Source organism: Eleutherodactylus coqui, chromosome 5 (assembly GCF_035609145.1).
Source record: "Eleutherodactylus coqui strain aEleCoq1 chromosome 5, aEleCoq1.hap1, whole genome shotgun sequence".
Taxonomy (NCBI): Eukaryota; Metazoa; Chordata; class Amphibia; order Anura; family Eleutherodactylidae; genus Eleutherodactylus; species Eleutherodactylus coqui.
In genome coordinates, this window is record NC_089841.1 from 148365131 (window position 1) to 148384597 (window position 19467).

At 43.2% G+C, this 19467-nt stretch overlaps 1 protein-coding gene across 4 annotated transcripts in view; it reads left to right on the forward strand.

The window, feature by feature from the left end:
• The window catches only part of GLT1D1 (glycosyltransferase 1 domain containing 1), a 91134-nt gene that overhangs the window by 22034 nt on the left and 49633 nt on the right, over positions 1–19467 (forward strand). For 3 of the 4 annotated variants that reach the window (XM_066603403.1, XM_066603405.1, XM_066603401.1), the window contains exons 4-7: positions 1836–1887; positions 5104–5140; positions 9354–9410; positions 18578–18673. In XM_066603403.1, coding sequence (XP_066459500.1) covers positions 1836–1887; positions 5104–5140; positions 9354–9410; positions 18578–18673 — 242 coding nt within the window. The remainder of the gene's footprint in view (positions 1–1835; positions 1888–5103; positions 5141–9353; positions 9411–18577; positions 18674–19467) is intronic. The other variant, XM_066603402.1, reaches the window with a different exon arrangement.

The window sequence follows — 19467 nt, forward strand, 5'->3', positions numbered from 1 at the left end:
GATGCATTGCTGCTGGAAGAAAACTTGTCAAAGCTTGCAAATTAACATAGCATACCACAAAGCAAATAGGTATGGTTTGCGCAAATCTTCTTGGGCTGTGGTAGATCACGTGAAAACCATGCGCAGTAGGAACTTTATAGTTAAATTGGCTACTGTGCGGGTCCGTTTTGTCGCCAGAGCCCAAGCAGTTTTGTGTGAACTCTACATAAACAATTTTATGAAATATCAAGGAGGTAAGTACTTTCTATGTCTATTCTAAGTGTTATGTACACAGTCTGTGTAAGGTGTGTTATGTCATTTGTAGAACGCCTAAATGTTTATAATGACTTGCCTAAATGGAGTCTGCTCATGTGGACCCCCATTTATATCTCGTGCACCCCTACATTTTTTTGTTTGTTGACACGGACCCCCAGTAAGTCAAAATCGACCCCTGGGAGGGCCCAATGGTTGCAGCAGGGTAGGCAGTATTTTAGCCACTCCCAACGGGAATTGGTTAATTTCTTGGCCAACATTCCCTTCCCGACTATTACCACAGCTTCAAAAACCTTTTGTGAATGCCCATTTTACCCTAACTGAGCTGCCGGAGGCCCTATCCAGTATAACTAGAGACAAGTCACCCGGCCCATATGGTCTTCCAGTGGAGGTATACACAAAATACCAAGATGTGTTGCTTCCTAGTCTCCTGGCCACATACAGTGCAGCTTATGAGAGCTATATCCTTCTTGATTGTGGCTCTTATCTGCCAATATCACTATTGAATATAGATTATAAAATACTGACCAAGATGTTGGTGAACTGACCCAACTCCATAATAGTAGACGTAATACACTTAGACCAAACTAGGTTTATGCCTGGAAAGTTTACATGTGAGAATCTTCGAAGAGTACATGTAGTCACCCAAATAGGGGAGAGGACTGGGCTCTAGCCTCTTTGGATGCCACAAAGGCATTTGACTCTATTGAATGGGCCTTTCTGTTTTATGTTTTGCAAAAATTTGGCTTTGGGGAAGTCTTGATCAAATGGGTGCCTAATATATATAAATGGCCATTGGGTTAGTCTCGGTTAATAGTTCATGTACCTCTTACTTTCCATTACACAGAGGTTGAAGACAGGGATGCCCCCTGTCTCCCCTACTATTTACAATGGCCATTGAACCATTGGCTATCGTGCTCAGGGTGAGCCTATTGTATAGGGGCATAGTTATAGGGGATCGGGAGGATTGAGTGGCACTATATGCTGATGATCTGATGCTATTTATTTCTAACCCTATAACCTCCCTTCCATATGCAATAGATATTATTAATAAATTTAGCGATTTCTCTGAACTCTATATTAATTGAGCTAAATCTGCCTTCATGGCCTTCTCCTCAAATTGTCACCTATGTAATGGTGGCCCGCTATGTGGCCTCCAGGTTACAGACTCATTCATGTATCTAGGAATCCAAATTTCCTCCAACTTCAGATGCTCCCTGGACCTTAATGTGTACCCTTTTTAATAGATCACTTCAATTCCAAATTTTAGATATGGAGTTCTCTACCACTTTTACTGTCCAGTTGTATCAACCTGATCAAAATGATAGTGCTACCTAAATGTCTTTATATATTACAACATATGTCAACACCGATACTGGAGTTTTCATACAAAGTCAGCAGGGCCTTTTTGAGATGTGATCTGTACCACTTCAGGGTGTTTCATAGTGCACTCTGTAGTGCTTCATTTTTACTTCCGAGCATACAAGCATCTATGCCTCTCACTAATGAGGTTTTCGTGTGTGCATGTAACATGAATATTTATAGACATGTTTCATGATTGATTTTTTTTTTCTTCTATTCAGATTTGCAGTTGCATTTACATCCAAGATGAAGGAAGCTGCAGCAAAACATTGGGTAAGAAACTGATTATATTTTTGCTTCAGTGAACACTGTTTAACACTTAAAGTATGGTTCTCCCAAAATTAATTGATGCCGTGTTATCGAGGAAGAGTGATCTTATATGTTATAATTAAAGGGGTTGTTCGAGAGAATTAACTTTATTTATTTTAAATCTAACTTTCCCATGCCCAAACTTAATAATATTTGCCTCTCCTGGATCCCTGCATGTCTCGCGTCACAACTGTCCATCTTCCTTGTGACATACTGTTTACAGGCTCCAGTCTGTATGCGTATGAGATATCACATGCAGCAGACAATCACACAGCCCAGTACTCGATCTCTGAGCTGTATGATTGGCTGCTGTAGCCTGTGATGTCCTGTGTGCTGCTGCAGTCTGAAAACAGCATGTACCGTAGAAGAGCTGAAGCTGCTGGTAGGGAACATGTGGGGAGCCAGGAGAGGAGAGTATTAGTTGTTTTATTATGTTTAGACATGGGGTAGTTAGTAGTGTGTTAGATTTAAGAGGAAAAAAAACACACCACAACTACCCCATGTCCATGCTTCTGTGTGAAGAAGTCATCTCCGTTGTATGTGTTATGAAAGGGTAGACTGGTAGTATGGTCCAACCTGTCTAGAATTGCAATAGATACTCTAATGAAGTTGGAGGTTGCCTGTGACAAGGAACGTGCCATTCCGGTTCAGCAGTCGGTGGGGCTGGGCGGGAGGTAGTAGGTTCTATGGCTGTCTGCTGTATTGGAATACAGTTAGGGTAAAATGACTCTGACTGCACGCATAGTATGTGGCTCCGGCTCATCCCTGGCCAGAGTCTTCTCCTCTGTAGTTGGACATGACACTAAAACTGCCGTTGACAGTTATTTCATAGAAAACTGTCGTATAGTCGTACTACAAGAGGGGCAAAAGAACAGAGGAGCTAGCTGCCAGGCAGGGCTTACCCGATCCAGAGCTTTTCTGGGTAGAGGTGAATCACTGCAAGAAAGTCTGAGACCTCCTATGAGAAGTGAAGCTCTGTGGAAGGCACCACACGTCCCTGCATGACTGGATGATTACAGAAACTAAGCAAGAACCGATGTGAGGGCGGACCTTACTGCGGATACTCCACAGGAGCAAATAGGATGTCTAGAATAAGTTGCGCTGGACAGTAATTGGAAGAGAGGAGAAAAAGCTTTACCTTACACAGAATGTTGTGATTTGAGTCGACTGGCACGATTGAGTCCAATCCTGGGGTGTAGCCTGACTAGGCTTGAAGCTGGGGGCTAAATTAGCGGACCTGGTGAGAGGTTGGAGAAGAGGCACCCCATGCTCTGCAGGAGGCAGTGGAGAAGAAAAGAGACCGGTGTATGGCAGGGGCACACCTTTGTCACGGGCGGACTCCAGACTCTGCACACAACAACCACATGTGGCCACCACCGCATTCCACCTCGGTCCAAAAAGCCACTTAACAAGCTGAGGGAGAAAGCGCAGGCCCGTAAGGAGCCCTGGCATTGGTAGATGCCCTATTTTCCTGGGCTAGTCCACTCCAAGGGTGCCTGAGTGGAACTTCTGTCACCCACAGCAGCCCAGGAGGAGCACTTCTGATGGGGTAACCTGCAGCACTTCAGACAGGTGCTTTTGGTTTTGCCAGTGGTGGTAGGGAGAAGAAGGTTTCCAGAGCCAGGATGTGGGAGAAAGATAGGGGTTGAAAACAGTAGGGACCTCCCCCAAGCAGTGCCATAGCCCTGCGTCTTCCTATGGGGAATGATGGAGGTTGTAGTGGGAGTGAAATGCTCACTTTCTGCTGGAGATACTTAGACTTTTGCTGAGAAATTGTACTCCACAGTTCTATCAGTGCTTTTAAGGAGGAAGTGAGTAGTCTGGTAAAGGGTGACACTATGGCTGGTCACGTTCAAGTTTAGAGATTGGATGTGCTTCCTTCTTCTGAGGTCAGGGCAGACAATAGAACATTTAATTCCATTCTGTTTACCCACTTGGTGGGGTAATGGAGAGTCCTGCCTGCCCTGTATTCCCAGAGCCCAATTTTTGTTCTAGAAACTGGCGACAAACAGATCTGCCTTCTACGGACACTAAGCCAAAACTGGCTAGCTTGATGCCTGCAGGAGGGGTGTAGCTAGTAGGTGGAGCTAACAGTTTTTCGTTAATTGATCACATAACCAAAAAAATAAGTTGCTACCACCGGCATGCGCCCACTGAATTGCACGAATACTACTTCTAGATTTTAGCATTTTACAGTTTAGTGCAAAAGTATCAGCAACAGCATGACATGGAGAAAATCTACTTTGGAGGGGGGTTTTCGGCTTAACATTCATTGAGGGACTTGCATCGCTCACAGTAAGGGTGGTTTCACATGGGCGAGAAAATCGCACAATTTTCACCTGATGCGATAGTAAAAAGCAAATTAGGAAACCACATATTTACAGTGGTTTCCTTCCCATTAGCGATGTTTCGGGGCTTGCTCTATCTTTCTGCGATTTTATTTGTTTATTTTACCTTTTTTCCTTAAACTCTCCCATGTATCCCTATGGAGCCTGCGTTTTATCGCAACGCTACAAACATGCGTTGCTATTTTAACATTAGAAAGTCCTATCGACTTTTGCTATAAAAAAATTGCGCGCTTTCATCTCAGGCGGCAGCCATGTGAGATTATTATCCCAAAAAAGCATCGCTGACGCTCAAAAATCTCATAAACAAAGATGCGATTTTCTCGTGGCAAAATCGCAATCGCCCGTATAGAGTTAGCCTTCTACACACAGATGATATTTTGCACCAAGCATCAAAATCAAACACACTGAGAGCAGAGTAGAGAAAGATGGAGGCGGGCAGGAGAGAGAAGGCGTGGTTGGGAGGAGGGACAGGGTTATTTTTTGTTTTAGATGAAGCCTAAAAACTTGTTTGCTGTCACCAAAAGTTCTAGTTGAACTTGAAATGGTCCAGACAAGATCTGTCTTGATTTAGGGGTGTGAGTCTGTTTTACTGCTGTTTGTAATACTTTTCTCTAAATGACAATTTATCCCTTCTGAAAGCAAAACATGAACGTTTTATGGGCAGCCGTGTGGCCGTCTGCAGCACATTTATCCTTCAAACTACTGAGACTTCCCATTAGCCTTGCTGTGAATGAGGGAAAAAAGTTGTTAGTGAGTGTGGAGCTTACTGATGTATGAATTATGTTCTGTTTTCTGTAGTAAAGGGCTTCTTTCCTTTTTCATTATTTCCTAGCCCCAAGCAATATCTAAAATACACATCCAACCTCAAGGTAAGATTTTACAGTGATATTAAATGCTGTGCTGCTGATGCACTGAGCTGCGTGGATGTTTTACTGGGGCTGGAATTACAATAGCATCTGTTTTAACAACTTCCACAGATAACTTAAAATTTTGCTAGGTAAGGAAGTGAAGTTCTCCTAATGTGGTTTCTATGGCGCTTTCAAAAACTCATATTCGCCAATTGCACATGGCTATTAGCCTAACGAGTTATCAAAATCCCTTTTTTTATGATGCATCCGTTATTGAAATGTGAGGCAGCATGAAATAATTCAGGCTTTCTGTTTCCCGAAGCAAGAAGTGATGTTTGCAAACATGTTTTAGGGCTAGAATCCCACAAATGTAATCATCAGTAATACATACACAAATATGATGGGAGAAAACTCCCCATAGGCAACCGTGTCTAGACAAATAAAAGTTATTAGTGGAACTGAAAGATGGCACTCCTCATCGGTATATATTATTTATTACCACTTGTTTTAGGAAAAAATATCTAAAATATAGTCCGTCTGTACTCCTCTAGCAAACGTGCTTCCTTAATCAGACTTTGTGCTGGCTGCACACGGACGCATCGAATTCCACATGGGGTAGCCCGCAGCAGAATCCAGCTCCGACCGCGCGTACCTGTTTAAATCTGTTTGCAGATGGTCATGATGAGCAGCCGTCAGATATCCGCAGTACTGATTTTGTTTCTTTAAATCAGTGTTTTTTCTTTGCCTTCGCTAGTCAATGACATGGGTACCTGTGATCTAACTGTAATGCCAACTGCAGATCGTCCGCAGGTCGGATGGCTTCCATTGACTTTAATCAAAGCTGTCCATGCGGAATCCGCATGAAAATAGAACATGCTGTGATTTTTTCCTTCGCTTGCAGAAATGGCAGTTTGTTTCCACAAGTGTGTAGGAAAAAGCTTTTACATAGCATGTACTGAATGGCATTTGCTACGAATCCACGGTGCAGACGCCAACCGTGAATTCCGCAATGCACATACGTTAGTGTGTAGCCAGCCTTTAGGTTCACAGGTTTTCACCCTTTAACCCCCTTCAACGTGGTCTTAGCTGTTACTAATTCCCAGGTGTGTCACCAAAGCAGCTATTGATTTGTGGAGCGAACAGGCAACAATGTCAAAACAAGCCAGGGGTCAGTGCCAGGAAACCAGAGGTAAGGTAGACTCCAAAGGAAAAATGAGAATTGGTCTTGTACAGAACAGAGTCTAAGCCAAGAGGACTGTAAAGTACAAGATGGCAGGTAAACGGGAAGTCAGACAGGCAAGCCAAGGTCAGAATTCAGGTACACATGAGTACTACTGAACAGATAAGGTGAGGATAACAGAACAGTAGGGTAAACCGATTCAGGTAGAAAAACAGATCAGGTATACAGATAATTGGGACATGTCAGGTAATCCCAGGATAATCCATTAGACAGAGACCAGTGTGGACTGCACAATTACTGGCCGAGCTAGAAGTGCTAAGCTAGTTCATATAGAGTTCCGAGCACACTAATTGACTACTAGAGACACACTGGTGTGCTGGCAGAACCTGCACAGCTCAGAATTAAAGGGATACACACAGGGATAACATGCACACTTTTGTTCGGGGGCATAAACAACCCAATCGGCAGACGAACAAGCCTTTGCTTGTTCTTCGATTGATTGTTGCCCTGTTTATGCTGTGTGAGGACAGTGCATGTGTGTTCACTGAAGGAGTCCATGCCGTACAAGGAGCAGCGAGTTTGTAGCTGACAGCATAGGAACGGGGAAGCAGGAGAGTAGAACAATATCATCCATGGACTCACTGGCCCCGGTCCTATACGCTCATAACCTTTTAGTTTTATAGAGCTCATAGGACACGACAGGATCCTTTTAACACCGTTTAGGACCAGGCACCGTAAATATACGACACCTGATCGTGGGCTAACAGCCCAGTCGTATGTAAAATTATGGCGGGGATTTAAGCCTTCTGCCCTCTGCAATCAATCAGAGGCAGAACGGGTTGTCAGCTGTCAGTAACAACTAATAACCCGGAGGAGAAGGCAGGAGGGGTTTTTAACCCTTTCTGCCTCTTCCTTCCCCAATTACAATGAGCACTGTGTACTGAAAAGTGTAAGTTTCAATACGGGAGCCCGGGGGTCACATAACCGCCCGGATTCCCTGCTATAGCAGAGCTGCAGGGCCGTTTTAGACCCTGACCAGCTCTGCCAGTGACTATTGTCACTACAGGGGTTGTTTTCCCTATAACTGGGGCTCCTATGGATGTCTCAGCTACAGTGGGAAAGTGTAAAATAAAAAAAAATGTGAATGTTCCCCGGACATCATGGGGGACATAGATAGTAAAAAAAACATTATTACGTTGTAAGAAAATAAAAATTACAAAATAAAACAACAATATATACATAAGAAAGAAAATAACCCAAAACTGACTCCAAGCAAAACCGTCACTTTATCCGCCCTGTAATCCAAAACTATACATATTATATATCAAAATGTTTTTGATCATTTTTTTTTAGCTTTTTACCTCCAATAAAACTAAAAAAATGGGAAAAAGTCAGTAAAAAAGATATTTAAAAATAGCCCTATATGTCACAGAAAAAAAAACACAGCAATAATAATTTTGATAACTAAAGGGAAAAAAAATAGGGCAGTAAAACCACAACATGGGTAAAATCCCTAAAAAGCGTCTGGTCCTTAAGGTACAAAACAGCCTGGTCCTAAAGGGCCTAAAGCCAATAGAGTGGTGTAGACAGAGGATGAGTTGGTGATCTATGGTGTCCAATGTTACAGAGAGATCTAGAAGTAGCTGATACACCAATGTAGGTAGCAGTTTTGGTAGAAGTCGATAAAGGCAGACTGGTCATTGCAATAGAGCACAAGGACAAACATGCAGGTGATATGATGGCTTGCTCTTTCCCCATTCTGTGCTTAGACTGTATTTTCTTGTGGTGGTCACCATTGGGTGGTAATATAATATAACATGTTTGCTAGACTAAAAAAAAGTTAAAGGGTGACTCCGGTGAAAGCACATTTTTCCATCTTTGTACCCCTCACCTGATTGTCTGTCTCACTGTGATGGATGGATGGATAGATGGATATAATCAGTCACTTCTTTGTAGTGCTGCCCCCTTTTTGGTGCTTACCAGGCAGCATTTTGATGCAGAAATATGTCCCTGTTTTCTCTTTATGCTGTGCTATCAATCCCATGAAACCTCAATATAATCTCACATGAGCAACTAGAGCCTGTACCATTTCTGCCTGCTGGGAGGAAAGTGTGACTACCATCTGTATTCTATATTCACCTATGAGCTACAGAGCATAAATATACAGCCAGCAAGCTGAGCTGTGATCTCATCTATTATAACCGTGTGACAAAAGCTTTGAGATCATCATCAATAACTGTGATAGGAGTGTTTGTGCCCCTCCTATAAAGAGCTTGTGTAGTAGGGTCCACTACATGGCAGCTATGCTATCTGCAAAACGGACTATTTTCAGATCGCACAACTCTTCAGTAAATCTCAGGTGGCCAGAATGAGACCGCATGACCACCTGAAGGCTGGAGGTTCAGATAGAAAGGAATAACTTAACAAGCTGGTAATAACTGACTTATACTGGAGGCTGGTTATATAATGAAAATAATTCACCGGAGTGGCTCTTTTTAAATATTTCAGAAAGTAAATGGAATCTGCCATAAATTGGAAAAGGGAATTGAATGTCAATATGTATTAACTAACTAGCAAGGTGTAGACTGTATCTTTAGTGTAGAATCTGCACAAACTTTCTAGCAGCTTGGACATAGATATTTAATAGCGCTCAGCAGAAAGGAAATGCAATAAGTACTGATAAGTCCTACATGCTAATATTAATACCCGGCCAGAATATCATTATAGAAGATACTAATACCCTAGTTATGTGCTCCAGTGTGTCTGGGGCAGTAGACCCTAGTCTATTTATTAAGATTAACCAACGACATTAGCTGCATAGAGCTTCCTCTTCATAATCCTATTACTGGTTTATACCGGTGTATATAAAAATATTCTAGGTGCAGCAGGCTAATCTAAAGGATTTTTAGAAAAAAAGCAGATAGTCTAATCTTTAGTGGGACAATGTAATAAAACCCAATGCTGGATGCTTACAAAGGTAACTGTACTGATAAATGAAGCGATGTGGCCGACAGATTAAACTTTCACAAATGTTATTTTTGTACTTCCTTGCAGGAATCTTAACCATGCCAAATGTGTCTTTTGACTTTGAAGCTTTCCTTCATAATGCAGGTAAGTAAATGACAAACATAAGCTGTTTGTCCAAGACACTCCCGGTTATAGAATCACACAGTACGGTATGTGGCACATTTATTGCTACACAATTCTGGCGTTAGTTGCACCTTTCTTTGGCACAAATTAATTTAGACAGATTTACTATTGATTTGTTCCAAAAAGAACAGATGTTATGCCTCTCACTCCACTTTTCAAATGTGTCTGGAAAATGGGCAGAACTTGCTGGTTGGTCAGGATTTACTCACATTTATGATGTGACTTTTTAAAAAGTAGAAAAGTTTTTGTCACATTCTCACTCCAGTAGCTGGATGGCATACAACAGCCCTAGCCATATGTAAGGATGCATCAAATGTATCAACTTCATCCGGCATTTGATACATTTGTTGCAGTTTACATTGCAGAAGGGGGAAAAAGCTGCCCGAAACTGGCATCAAAAAATCCTCTGATGACCAGTTGCTCCCTATTTATTTTACATTCCATTTGTGGGCAGATTTACCCATGCTGTCTGATAGACAGTGAAGACTTGGGCCACTCTCACACACAATGCTTTTTACAGCGTTTGAAACACTGTAAAACACCTCCATTGATTTCAATGGGGTTTCGCAGATTAGCGTTCGAACTCGGCAGTTTTTGAACGCTGTATGCACTATTTTAGTGCTTTGTAATGATGGGGTGCGTTAAAAACCGCTGTCAAGCGCTTTTGAACTCGCTTGAAAACGCTGTTTTAAAATTCTTTAAAAACCCTGTGATCAAAACGCAGCATTTTAACAGACGCTTTTGTGAGAGCAGCCTCAGACTAGACAGTCTTAAATTGTGCGAGATTTATCACAGTGGCTCTGTCTAACCTGTAAAGTCTTTAGAGTGTTTACTCTAACTTTATGCCACCTGTAAGTTGCCTTAGTTTAAATGCAATAGTGTGCCAAGTTTTGAGGTAGACCACACCCCTTTGTCAGACAAGGAGTACAAAATTGGCTTAATAGTGTCTAAACGCATGATAAATGTAGTTCAGGCCATCTAAGACAATTCTCTTGGGACAGTAAACTGGCATGTCTCCAAATAGTAAATCTGCCCCATGGTCTGTTGTGTAAAACATTCATGACCTTATCTGTTGACAGTAAAGACTGACACTAGTATTCTTCAAGGTCTCTTTTTGTGCAGTCTGTCTTGTGTTTGCATTATAAGTATGCTCCTAAGGAAAAGGGCCAAGAAAAACAGAAGGTGAGAAAAGAGATTATATTTGTTGTGATATGCGCACAATGCAGCCTTTCTCAGTAGTAGTAGTAGCAAGACCAAAGAAAGCAAAAGAAAAGTTATAAGACAAAAACAAGGCCTAAAAGGGGTTCTGTCATTAAAAAAAATAAAAAAATCAATAGTTACCTATTCTTCCCCAGGCAGACAACTTACCGTACCTTCTCCCTGCCAATCTTCTCTTGCCTCTTGCAGTCCCCCTGGGTCACCTCTCCGTAGGCCAGCCGGTGAAGAAGTGTCCATCACCTGCAGTCGTCTTCCTGCAGGTTAATGTACGCTATATCACTGGTGACGTAGCGTTCACTGCCTAGCAAGAAGTGCCGGATGCTATTTTAGGCTAATGCTGAGACTGCGCATGCTCGTTGCCCAGAAAAGGTGTTGGAACATTCGAACGGCAGTCATTTGTTTTTACACAGAGGGATGACTTTTCATTAGGTGTTTGCTGAGATATCATTCAAAGAGCGGATCACCATGCAAATACGGACAACTGTGATGATTTTTGATCAATCTGCGACTATTTTTTTGATAAGTCGCTAGTCGTTTCTTTTCGGCTTATCACGCATCGCCCTGTCCAGTGAAAACGTGGTCACCATCATTAAAATTCACATTTTCAAGTACCGTGTATACTCGAGTATAAGCTGAGTTTTTCAGTTTTTCAATGTGCTGAAAAAGCCCCCCTCGGCTTGTACTCGAGTGAGGTAAAAAAACCAAAACGCAATACGCACCTCTCAGCCGGTGTCTGTGTCCCCGACGCAATGTTGTCCATGGCTGTGATTGGCACCAGCCAATCACAGCCGGCGCTCAATCGTTCACAGCCATTCAGTGAATGACATCACTGAGTGGCTGTTATTGGCTGTAATTGGTTTATCGAGCGCCAGCTGTGATTGTCTGGCGCTCGATCCAATCACAGCACTTAGTTACACAGCGCTGATGGTGCTGTAATTGAAAACCCAGCCAGGAAGATGACAGCGGGCAGAAGTCTGGAGCAGCTTGCTGCACTGCCAGGGAGAGCATCGTGCCGGGGACACAGACGCCGGCTGAGAGGTGAGTATTGCGTTTTTCTTTCTTTTACCCAGTATATACTCGAGTATAGCTCGGCTTATACTCGAGTCAATACGTTTTACCAGTTTTTTGTGGTAAAACTTATTGACTTGGCTTATACTCGGGTTGGCTAATACTCGAGTATATATGGTAATTATTTGTCCGCTAGTCGTCCTGTATAAAGGTACCGTTACTTGTTGGAGGGCATCTCGGGGGTATATGCTACTGTCACAGAAGAGTCATCAGTGAGGATATTAGGAAGCCTCTGTTCAGAGGGGAAGCATGGTCTGTTGGGGAAAGTGTTACACTATGCAAAGACCTTTGTCTTCAGATTAAGCCTGTAAACTTCAAGTCTGCCAAAACACAAGCTTTGTGGGGTGAATGAAGACACTTAGACCGTTGGATTTAGTTTCTTTGTCTGTCACGCTAGTGTTCCAACTGTGTATAACAAATGGGCTCATCATATCTTGTAAATACATGTCATTATTCAGTACCTGTGTCCTACTTTAAAACAGAGCAATGTCGGGCTGTGACATTCTGCATAAATCACAGCCGATATTACAGCTTTAGCTATTTATGAATTGTAAGAAAAGACAGAAAATATCATCCCTGTGGCTGCCTCGGATTAACTTTTTTCTTTCCTGTAACTGATCCAAGTTCCGTGTCCTCACCAAGAGACACATTTGAATAAATACCTCTTTGGCATCTGTCACCTCGGCTATTGAAGGAGCTTTATTTTAAAAAGTACAGAGAATAGGCGCATTACATGTGTATTGTCTGGGGAAATTGCTGCCAAAAGAAAACTGAGATGTCTTCAATTTACTTTTTAGTTTTTGTCAAATAAATTTGATACGTTCGCTCATTATTGTGAATTTCCTTTAGTCTGTTACCCTACAGTCTGGATCTCGCTATTTTGTGTCCCATGCAGTCTCAAATGCAATTTTCATCTGAAATTGCATTGTTGTTTGCAGTAGAAGACCCAATGTCTAAGTAAAAGCATCACCTCTGTTGGGAAATTATTTTTATGAGTGGCATTTTATGACTTTAGAAAAAGGGATCTGTATCTATTTCCCAGAAAGAAGCGCCAGTCTTGTCCATGGGTTGTATCTTGTAATGCAGCTCGGCCCCATTTACTGCCCACAGATAAGCAAGTCGTACATGTCTTAGGGATAGTCCCCAAGGGCGGGCCTGTGGAAGTTCTGCACATATAGATAGGATCAGCGGTAGTCCTATCCTGCTTTCTGCACAGCACTGTTACATTATAAAGTGTGAGAACATATACTTTTTCACTTCATTAAAGGGATCCACTGGTCCTGCACAAACACAGATGGCCACACTGCTTCATTGTGCATGAATGAGCTTCAGTAGCTTAAGGCATTACAATATTTCTTTGATTGGCCAATGCTGACCACACGAGCAGTGTTGACCAGTCAGAGCAGCCTGTAGTGTCTTAGACTACCGATATACACTAATCTACAGTGTACATCAGGTAGCCAGGAAAGCAGTGCAGCCATCTTTGTTTGTCCAGAACTGGAGGGTCGATTCAAAGGATTATTTTCATCACAAAAAGAAATGACCTATTACCCGTGGCCATCAAATTCTGATTGTTAGGGGTCCAACTGCCGGGACCCCACTGATCTTGCATACCGGTTTTCTTACTGACTGTGACTATTCAATGCTGCTCCATTCAATTAAATATAACCCCTGACATTCCCATTTTATATTGTGACAACTATTTTACTATGGTTTCAGTTGGTTGGCTTTCACTTACATGTGTTTTTTACAACCCCCATTATCACCTATCCACAGGATAGGTGATAAAGGTCAATTTGGTGGGAGCCGGACTGCTGAGACCCAACCGAGCCCAAGAACAAGGAGGCTCCCATGTCCCCTTTCCTCCTCAATGTGGGCATGCTGCACCCCATATAGTGAGAAGGAGATTGAATGGAGTGACGATTGCACATGCAAGGTTCTCTTTCATTCATTTCCAACGGGACTGCCAGAGATAGACAAGGGCAATTGCTTCTCTATTTCTGTAAACCTCATTGAAATGAATGGAGTGCTACCGCACACGGGTAGCCACTGCCTCATTTAATCTGATGTCACTGTGGATGCAGCAAGCCCGTAGTGAAAAAAGAGGGGGATACAGAACCCCCCCATTCTCCAGATCGGTGGAGGTCTCAGCGGTTATACCGCACTGCTCAGACTTTGGTGACTTGTGATAAAGGTTGTTTATTACAACTATTTACGGGCGTTTTCCAGGCTTTTGTAATGAATTACCTAATTTTTTTAGATAGATAATCAATAAAAGATCAGCAGAGGTCCAATACCTAGGACCCCAGCCAATTAGCTGTTGTCATGGAGCCACTGCTAACTGGAACTAGCAGAGCTGCCTATGACGATAAGTCATCAATAAAAAAAAAGCCTGTTAAACCCCTTTTAATAGCAGAGTAACATGCTAATGTAGTGGCCCAGAATGTATATTTCTGGCCCCTCCATAAATGTCATACATGTCATGTCTTTTGTGTCGATTCACCGTGCAAGTTGTCTAGTCTCTTGTGTGTTGCACAGCTGCACCAAGGGAGAGGTTAATGTTTACATGAGACTGGAAGATGTCTGCAAATGTATCAATTCATGTCCTGTTCTATGGTCTGCGAGAGATTATAAGTATGCGTGATTTGGGTATGGTAGTCAGTCTAGTTAGAGTTCCATCACAGAGTCTTCAGCAGAGAGCCACATGGGGCTACCTTCAACCCTCGTGGTGAGGTGATGGAAGAAGAGGAGCGGTTTCTGAAGGTCCAAATGCCAGGAACTGTGGAAGAGAGAGAATAAGAGAGGGAGAGTTTGAGAGTGAGCATGAAAAGAAAAAGCCGAGATCACTGTGCAGAGGTACTGACCTAAGTGAGTGTCTGTGGAGTGACCCTACCCCTATCCTCCTCTGGAGAGTTCCCCTGCCTGGAGCGGTTTCTGTCAGATAACTGAGACTGCAGGACTGATGTCATTCTGTGGTTTCCTTCCTGACCTCAAATCTGCTGTTTTGCCTGCACGGCCGTCTTTTGCATTTGTGCCTTGTACCAAGTTTTCTTCAAGTAAAGTTTTGCCAGGCCCTAACCGTTCCCAGGGACTTGAGGTACATTACACAGTCTGCGGCTCCTTTATTTACTGCCAAGAGTCATTCTGGTGGGTAATGGAACAATGCCATCACTCATGACAACCTTATCCCCTGTTATTATATTTATATGCCATCCCTCTCCTAGGGATGTCCAGAAGAGTCCCAGCGCTGCTCTGGCCGAGGCTACGTGTGTCCCTCCAGAAGGGAGCCTGGTAAGTGCCACCGTGACAAGTGACCACTCTACCCTCCCAGCTCCTCAACGTATGCCCTGTGTCTGGAGTTACCCTCTGGGACGCTGCACCTCGATATAAGTTCAGATTTGATATACTCTACAGTATATATTAACCTTCTAATATTCACTTTATAAAATTAATTCCAGAGGTAGCATTTTAGTGCTGCATGCTGAACTAAACTTTAGATTACTATAGGGTCCTAATTTAACCTAAAATCATTCAAGTTGAAATGGGGATGAGGAGGATGTGTTCCATTTGTTACAGCCATAACACTGCTGCGAAGTGTGGACATCTGTAATCTATTTACACACAAGATTTCTACAGCAGCATTAGAAATCTGGCAGAACACATCTTATCCGAATCAAGGCGGCCTTGTCCTTCTCGGAGAGCCAGGAAAGTAATGTCTGAAGTTTGCTGCGTTGTTTGCTTGTCCGACTATTTTCTCCCTTTCTCTCTAGAAGGGCCACACTTCAATTAACAGTACGTCTTACTTCATTACAATCATTATTTCATGTGGCTATTTTTCCTGTGTAACAATATGTTAGCTAACAAACGCTAGTCATCTCCAGTCATTTGGAGTGCAGGCCTCTTGGCTCTTAATATAAAATGAAATGTTTGCTGATCGACGCTCCATATGCAGGCCAAGGCACCGCTACTTCTGCTGATTGCTGAAGTAGAACGGCATTTTAATCTCACAGTTGGCAAGCAGGGATGAATAAATTGCACAAGTAACCTGGCAGGATGAAGATATAACAAAGCTGACAAGACCCTCTACTGTATGTAGGAGTGGGCAAACAGAGTCGTGACAAATTAGATGAATGTCAGCTGAATCTGCCAGTTTCGGTAGGACCAGGCAACCATCTATTCTGTATTGTGGTGGTCTGCCTATACCCTGATGGCAGGTACCAGGGAAAGCAGAATCGGGTACAGTGGATTTCGACATGCCTGAAGCTTTGTTTTCAGAGAAGACAAGACGTTGCAAGTGATGTCCATAGCAGGGACTTGCAGTATTCCCCCCTTGAGCGTTTGACCAACAGCTATGTATATGACCACCTAAACAAGTCTTTGTTTGTATGTTCAGTTTATTATCAGATCATAGGCATCTTTATTGAAAATGGACTACAGAATGTCTCTGACTTACAAACAGGTTCCGTTCCAGGAAGCTGTTCGTAAGTGCAATTGTTCGTATGTCCGAACAAATGCTTGTATGGAGGGGGATCACGGGTGGATCCCACTCCATACAACGTTGGGTGCCGGCTGATTCCTACAGCCTGCACCTGCATGCAACAGTTCTGATTAGCCGCGACGCTCATCGGACTTGTTAACTCATTAAATACCGCTGTAGCAGTATTTAAAGAGTTAACAGTTCCAATGAGCGATGCGGCTTATCGGGGCTGTTGCAGGCAGATGCAGGCTGTAAGAAACAGCCGGCACCTGATTTTCGGGGGACTTGTTCGGCCCCCGCGATAAGATCGCGGAAAGCCTTGCAGTTGCCATGGCAGCCCGGGGGCCTTCTGAAAGGTCCCAGGGCTGCCTATACAAGGAGCCTCTTTAAGCCGTGCCTTTGGCACAGCTTCATAGAATGCCTGTTTGTTCCCCGTACAGTATGATGTAATGCTGTAGTATAAAGAAAGCAAAAATGTATAGCTGGTGACAAGGTCTTCATGCATGGACTTATCATTTTGAGTTGCGCCCAATCTTCATGGGCAAATTTGAATTGTGAAGCACCCGCAATTCAATCCGCCCATAGGGAGACATGGGCATCCGCAGCTGAATTAAAGCATACAGATTTGTTTTGCGGACCTTTTGGTCCAAGAAGCAAATTGCAGCATTCTCCATTTTGTTGTGGTCCCCACATGGATGGCTTCCATTGAAGTCAATAGAATAATTGCAGACGGGACGCGGATTCTGCGGGAAAGTAGGAAATTTAAAAAAAAAATCTCTACCGCACATATGCAGCGCGCCGGCTGGCTTTTCCACGCATATCCGCAGTGAAGACCCAGACAGGTAAGCACGGTCTGCGCCTGCGGGCGGGGTCGGATTCTGCTGTGGGCTCCCGCATGCTGAATCCGACCCGCCTGTTGTCATGAGGCCTTAATAATTTTTTTTTTTATTTGCTGGGCCTCTGCTTGGATGTGAAACCTTGTTCAGAGATCTGGACTTCGAACTGGGCAAGTTACCAAGAGTTTACGAAAGTCCTGCTTGTTGTGAGCTCTTTGCTTTTGGTTTCATCCTGTCCAGGGCAGCAGCTAACCACATCATTTAAAGCATCACACATTAAATGTTTTTTGCCTATGTACTTCATCATAGACTATTATTAAAGAGTAATGTAGAAGCTCTTGTGTTTGCTTTGTGTATATCTGTAGTTTTAAAACTGCAGTGAATCTCGTCTATTATATCACTGCACTCCTGGTTCTTCAATAAGTCAGAAGTGATATCTTCAGCAGCACTCTATGTATAGGGGACATACAGACATAGAAGCGCGGAGATTGGTGAGGAGGGGTCTGAGAGCTGCTAGGAGGGATTTCATAGATTTTACTGAAATCAGGTAACTACACACAGTAGTTTAGCTATCTACAGAGGAGAGCAAACTCTTGACTAGTGGTCAGACTGGGGATTACATGATACAGCTGTCCATAATGAAAGGGTTCACAATGTATGGACCCAGCTGAGCTGGGATGTCCACAAAAAATTTCTGGAGTGCGTCTTTAGAGGGCATCTGTCATCAACTTTGAGCTTCATAAACTACATTTTGGAACTCAAAATTGAGAAGCTGTGAGGAGGTCCCTTGTTCCAGCGCTGTACCCCTGAGATATCGCAGCTTGTACACAGCTCAAAGCTTTTCAAGGCTGTGTGTTAGCACACTCTCCCTTTTACACTATATGGAAGAGCTCACACACTTTGCCGTGTGAAGAGTCAAGCTTACACCAATTTCCCAGGGGCTAGTGCTGCAACGTTGGACCCGGTGAGTATAAAAAGCAGCTCTCCAAAAGCCCCATTCCCTCACCGCTGCCCCATTATGTAGTTTTTATAGTGCTCAAATAAAGTTGTACTTTGAAAATGTGATCCTACTGTATCTAATGATAGAGAGGTTGTAAATAAACATGGCTGCTTCTGTCCGCACGCAGCGCCACTCCTGACAGTGGAGACATACCAGGCACAGCCCATGGACCGGAGTGGAGCTTTTTCTGGAGGGAAGCAGCCATGCTTATTTTATTTAAACAGCCCTTTAAATAGTATTATCTTGGTTATTTTACAGTATTATACATTCGCCTAATGATGTGACCTTGTGTGCCATAAAATCTTGTGTCCACTTCCCTAATAGTAAATCAGTATATTGTGTGTTTGTTTTTCTTTTGTCCAACAGTAAAGTGTATCAAATTGTGGATTAAAAAAAACCAAAACGTGGGATACCAGCCTTAATCTAGTTTCCAGGCCAAAACTCATTTTAGCAGATTAGATAACCATTTCATTCAATTTATTGCATTAGCTATCCTGGCTGTGCACTAAATTTCTGTTCTTGTTTGTAGGGATGATGCATATCCCAGGAAACCATCACATTTTCCTATTAATTTGTGGTCTCAGAAGAGTTAAAGACCCCCTGTACCTGGTTGAGGCTTTTGCAGGTAATTTGTTAAGAACAGCATGCACTGTATTAGCAGACAGAGGCTCGGCGTGTGCTCTCCTGGGCCATTGTACATATTCAAGGTTTCCAGTTTTTAATGTATGCATTCAATGCTTAACCCTTTCCGATCGTCAGACACATCAGTTGCAGATGCACTCCTGCACTGGTCCTCATCGAGGACCCCCGAGTAGAAGGCAGAAAGGGTTTTTAACTCAATTAGCACTATGTAATGCACGGAGATTCCGTCCGGCGATCATGTGACCGCCGGTGTCACCTCACCCCCAGCGGTCACATGAACGCCGAGCTGAAAGCCTGAAGGGAGATCCGCATTCCGCCTGGTGATCATTTGACTGCCGTTGTCACCTGACCCCCAGCTGTAACGTGATCGCCGAGCCGGGAGGCTGAAGGGAGAATGCGGAAGTAATACTTCCACATTACCCCCCACGGTGTAATGACCACCTGCACCCTCTTGAACTGTCAGATTCGGAGGGTAAAGGGAAAACTTATTTTTTTCTCATCCATTCTCCCCAGCTCCAATTTATTTGGTGCTGCGGAGAATGTATGAGAAAAAATAAATGGATTGGAAAGGGTTAAAGAAGCTGCTTGTAGGCAATGTGTAATACAGAAGGGTTAGCCACTTTATAGTTAATGGTAACAAATACGCTTTAAAGATGCAGTTAGTGATCTATCCTTCTTTTTTTTTAAGTTCTGCACCATTTTCTTCATAACTTAAACCACTCCCCCCTTGTTTAGCGATCCTTTGCTCTTGTCTGCACGGCACTTCCATAGGATGGC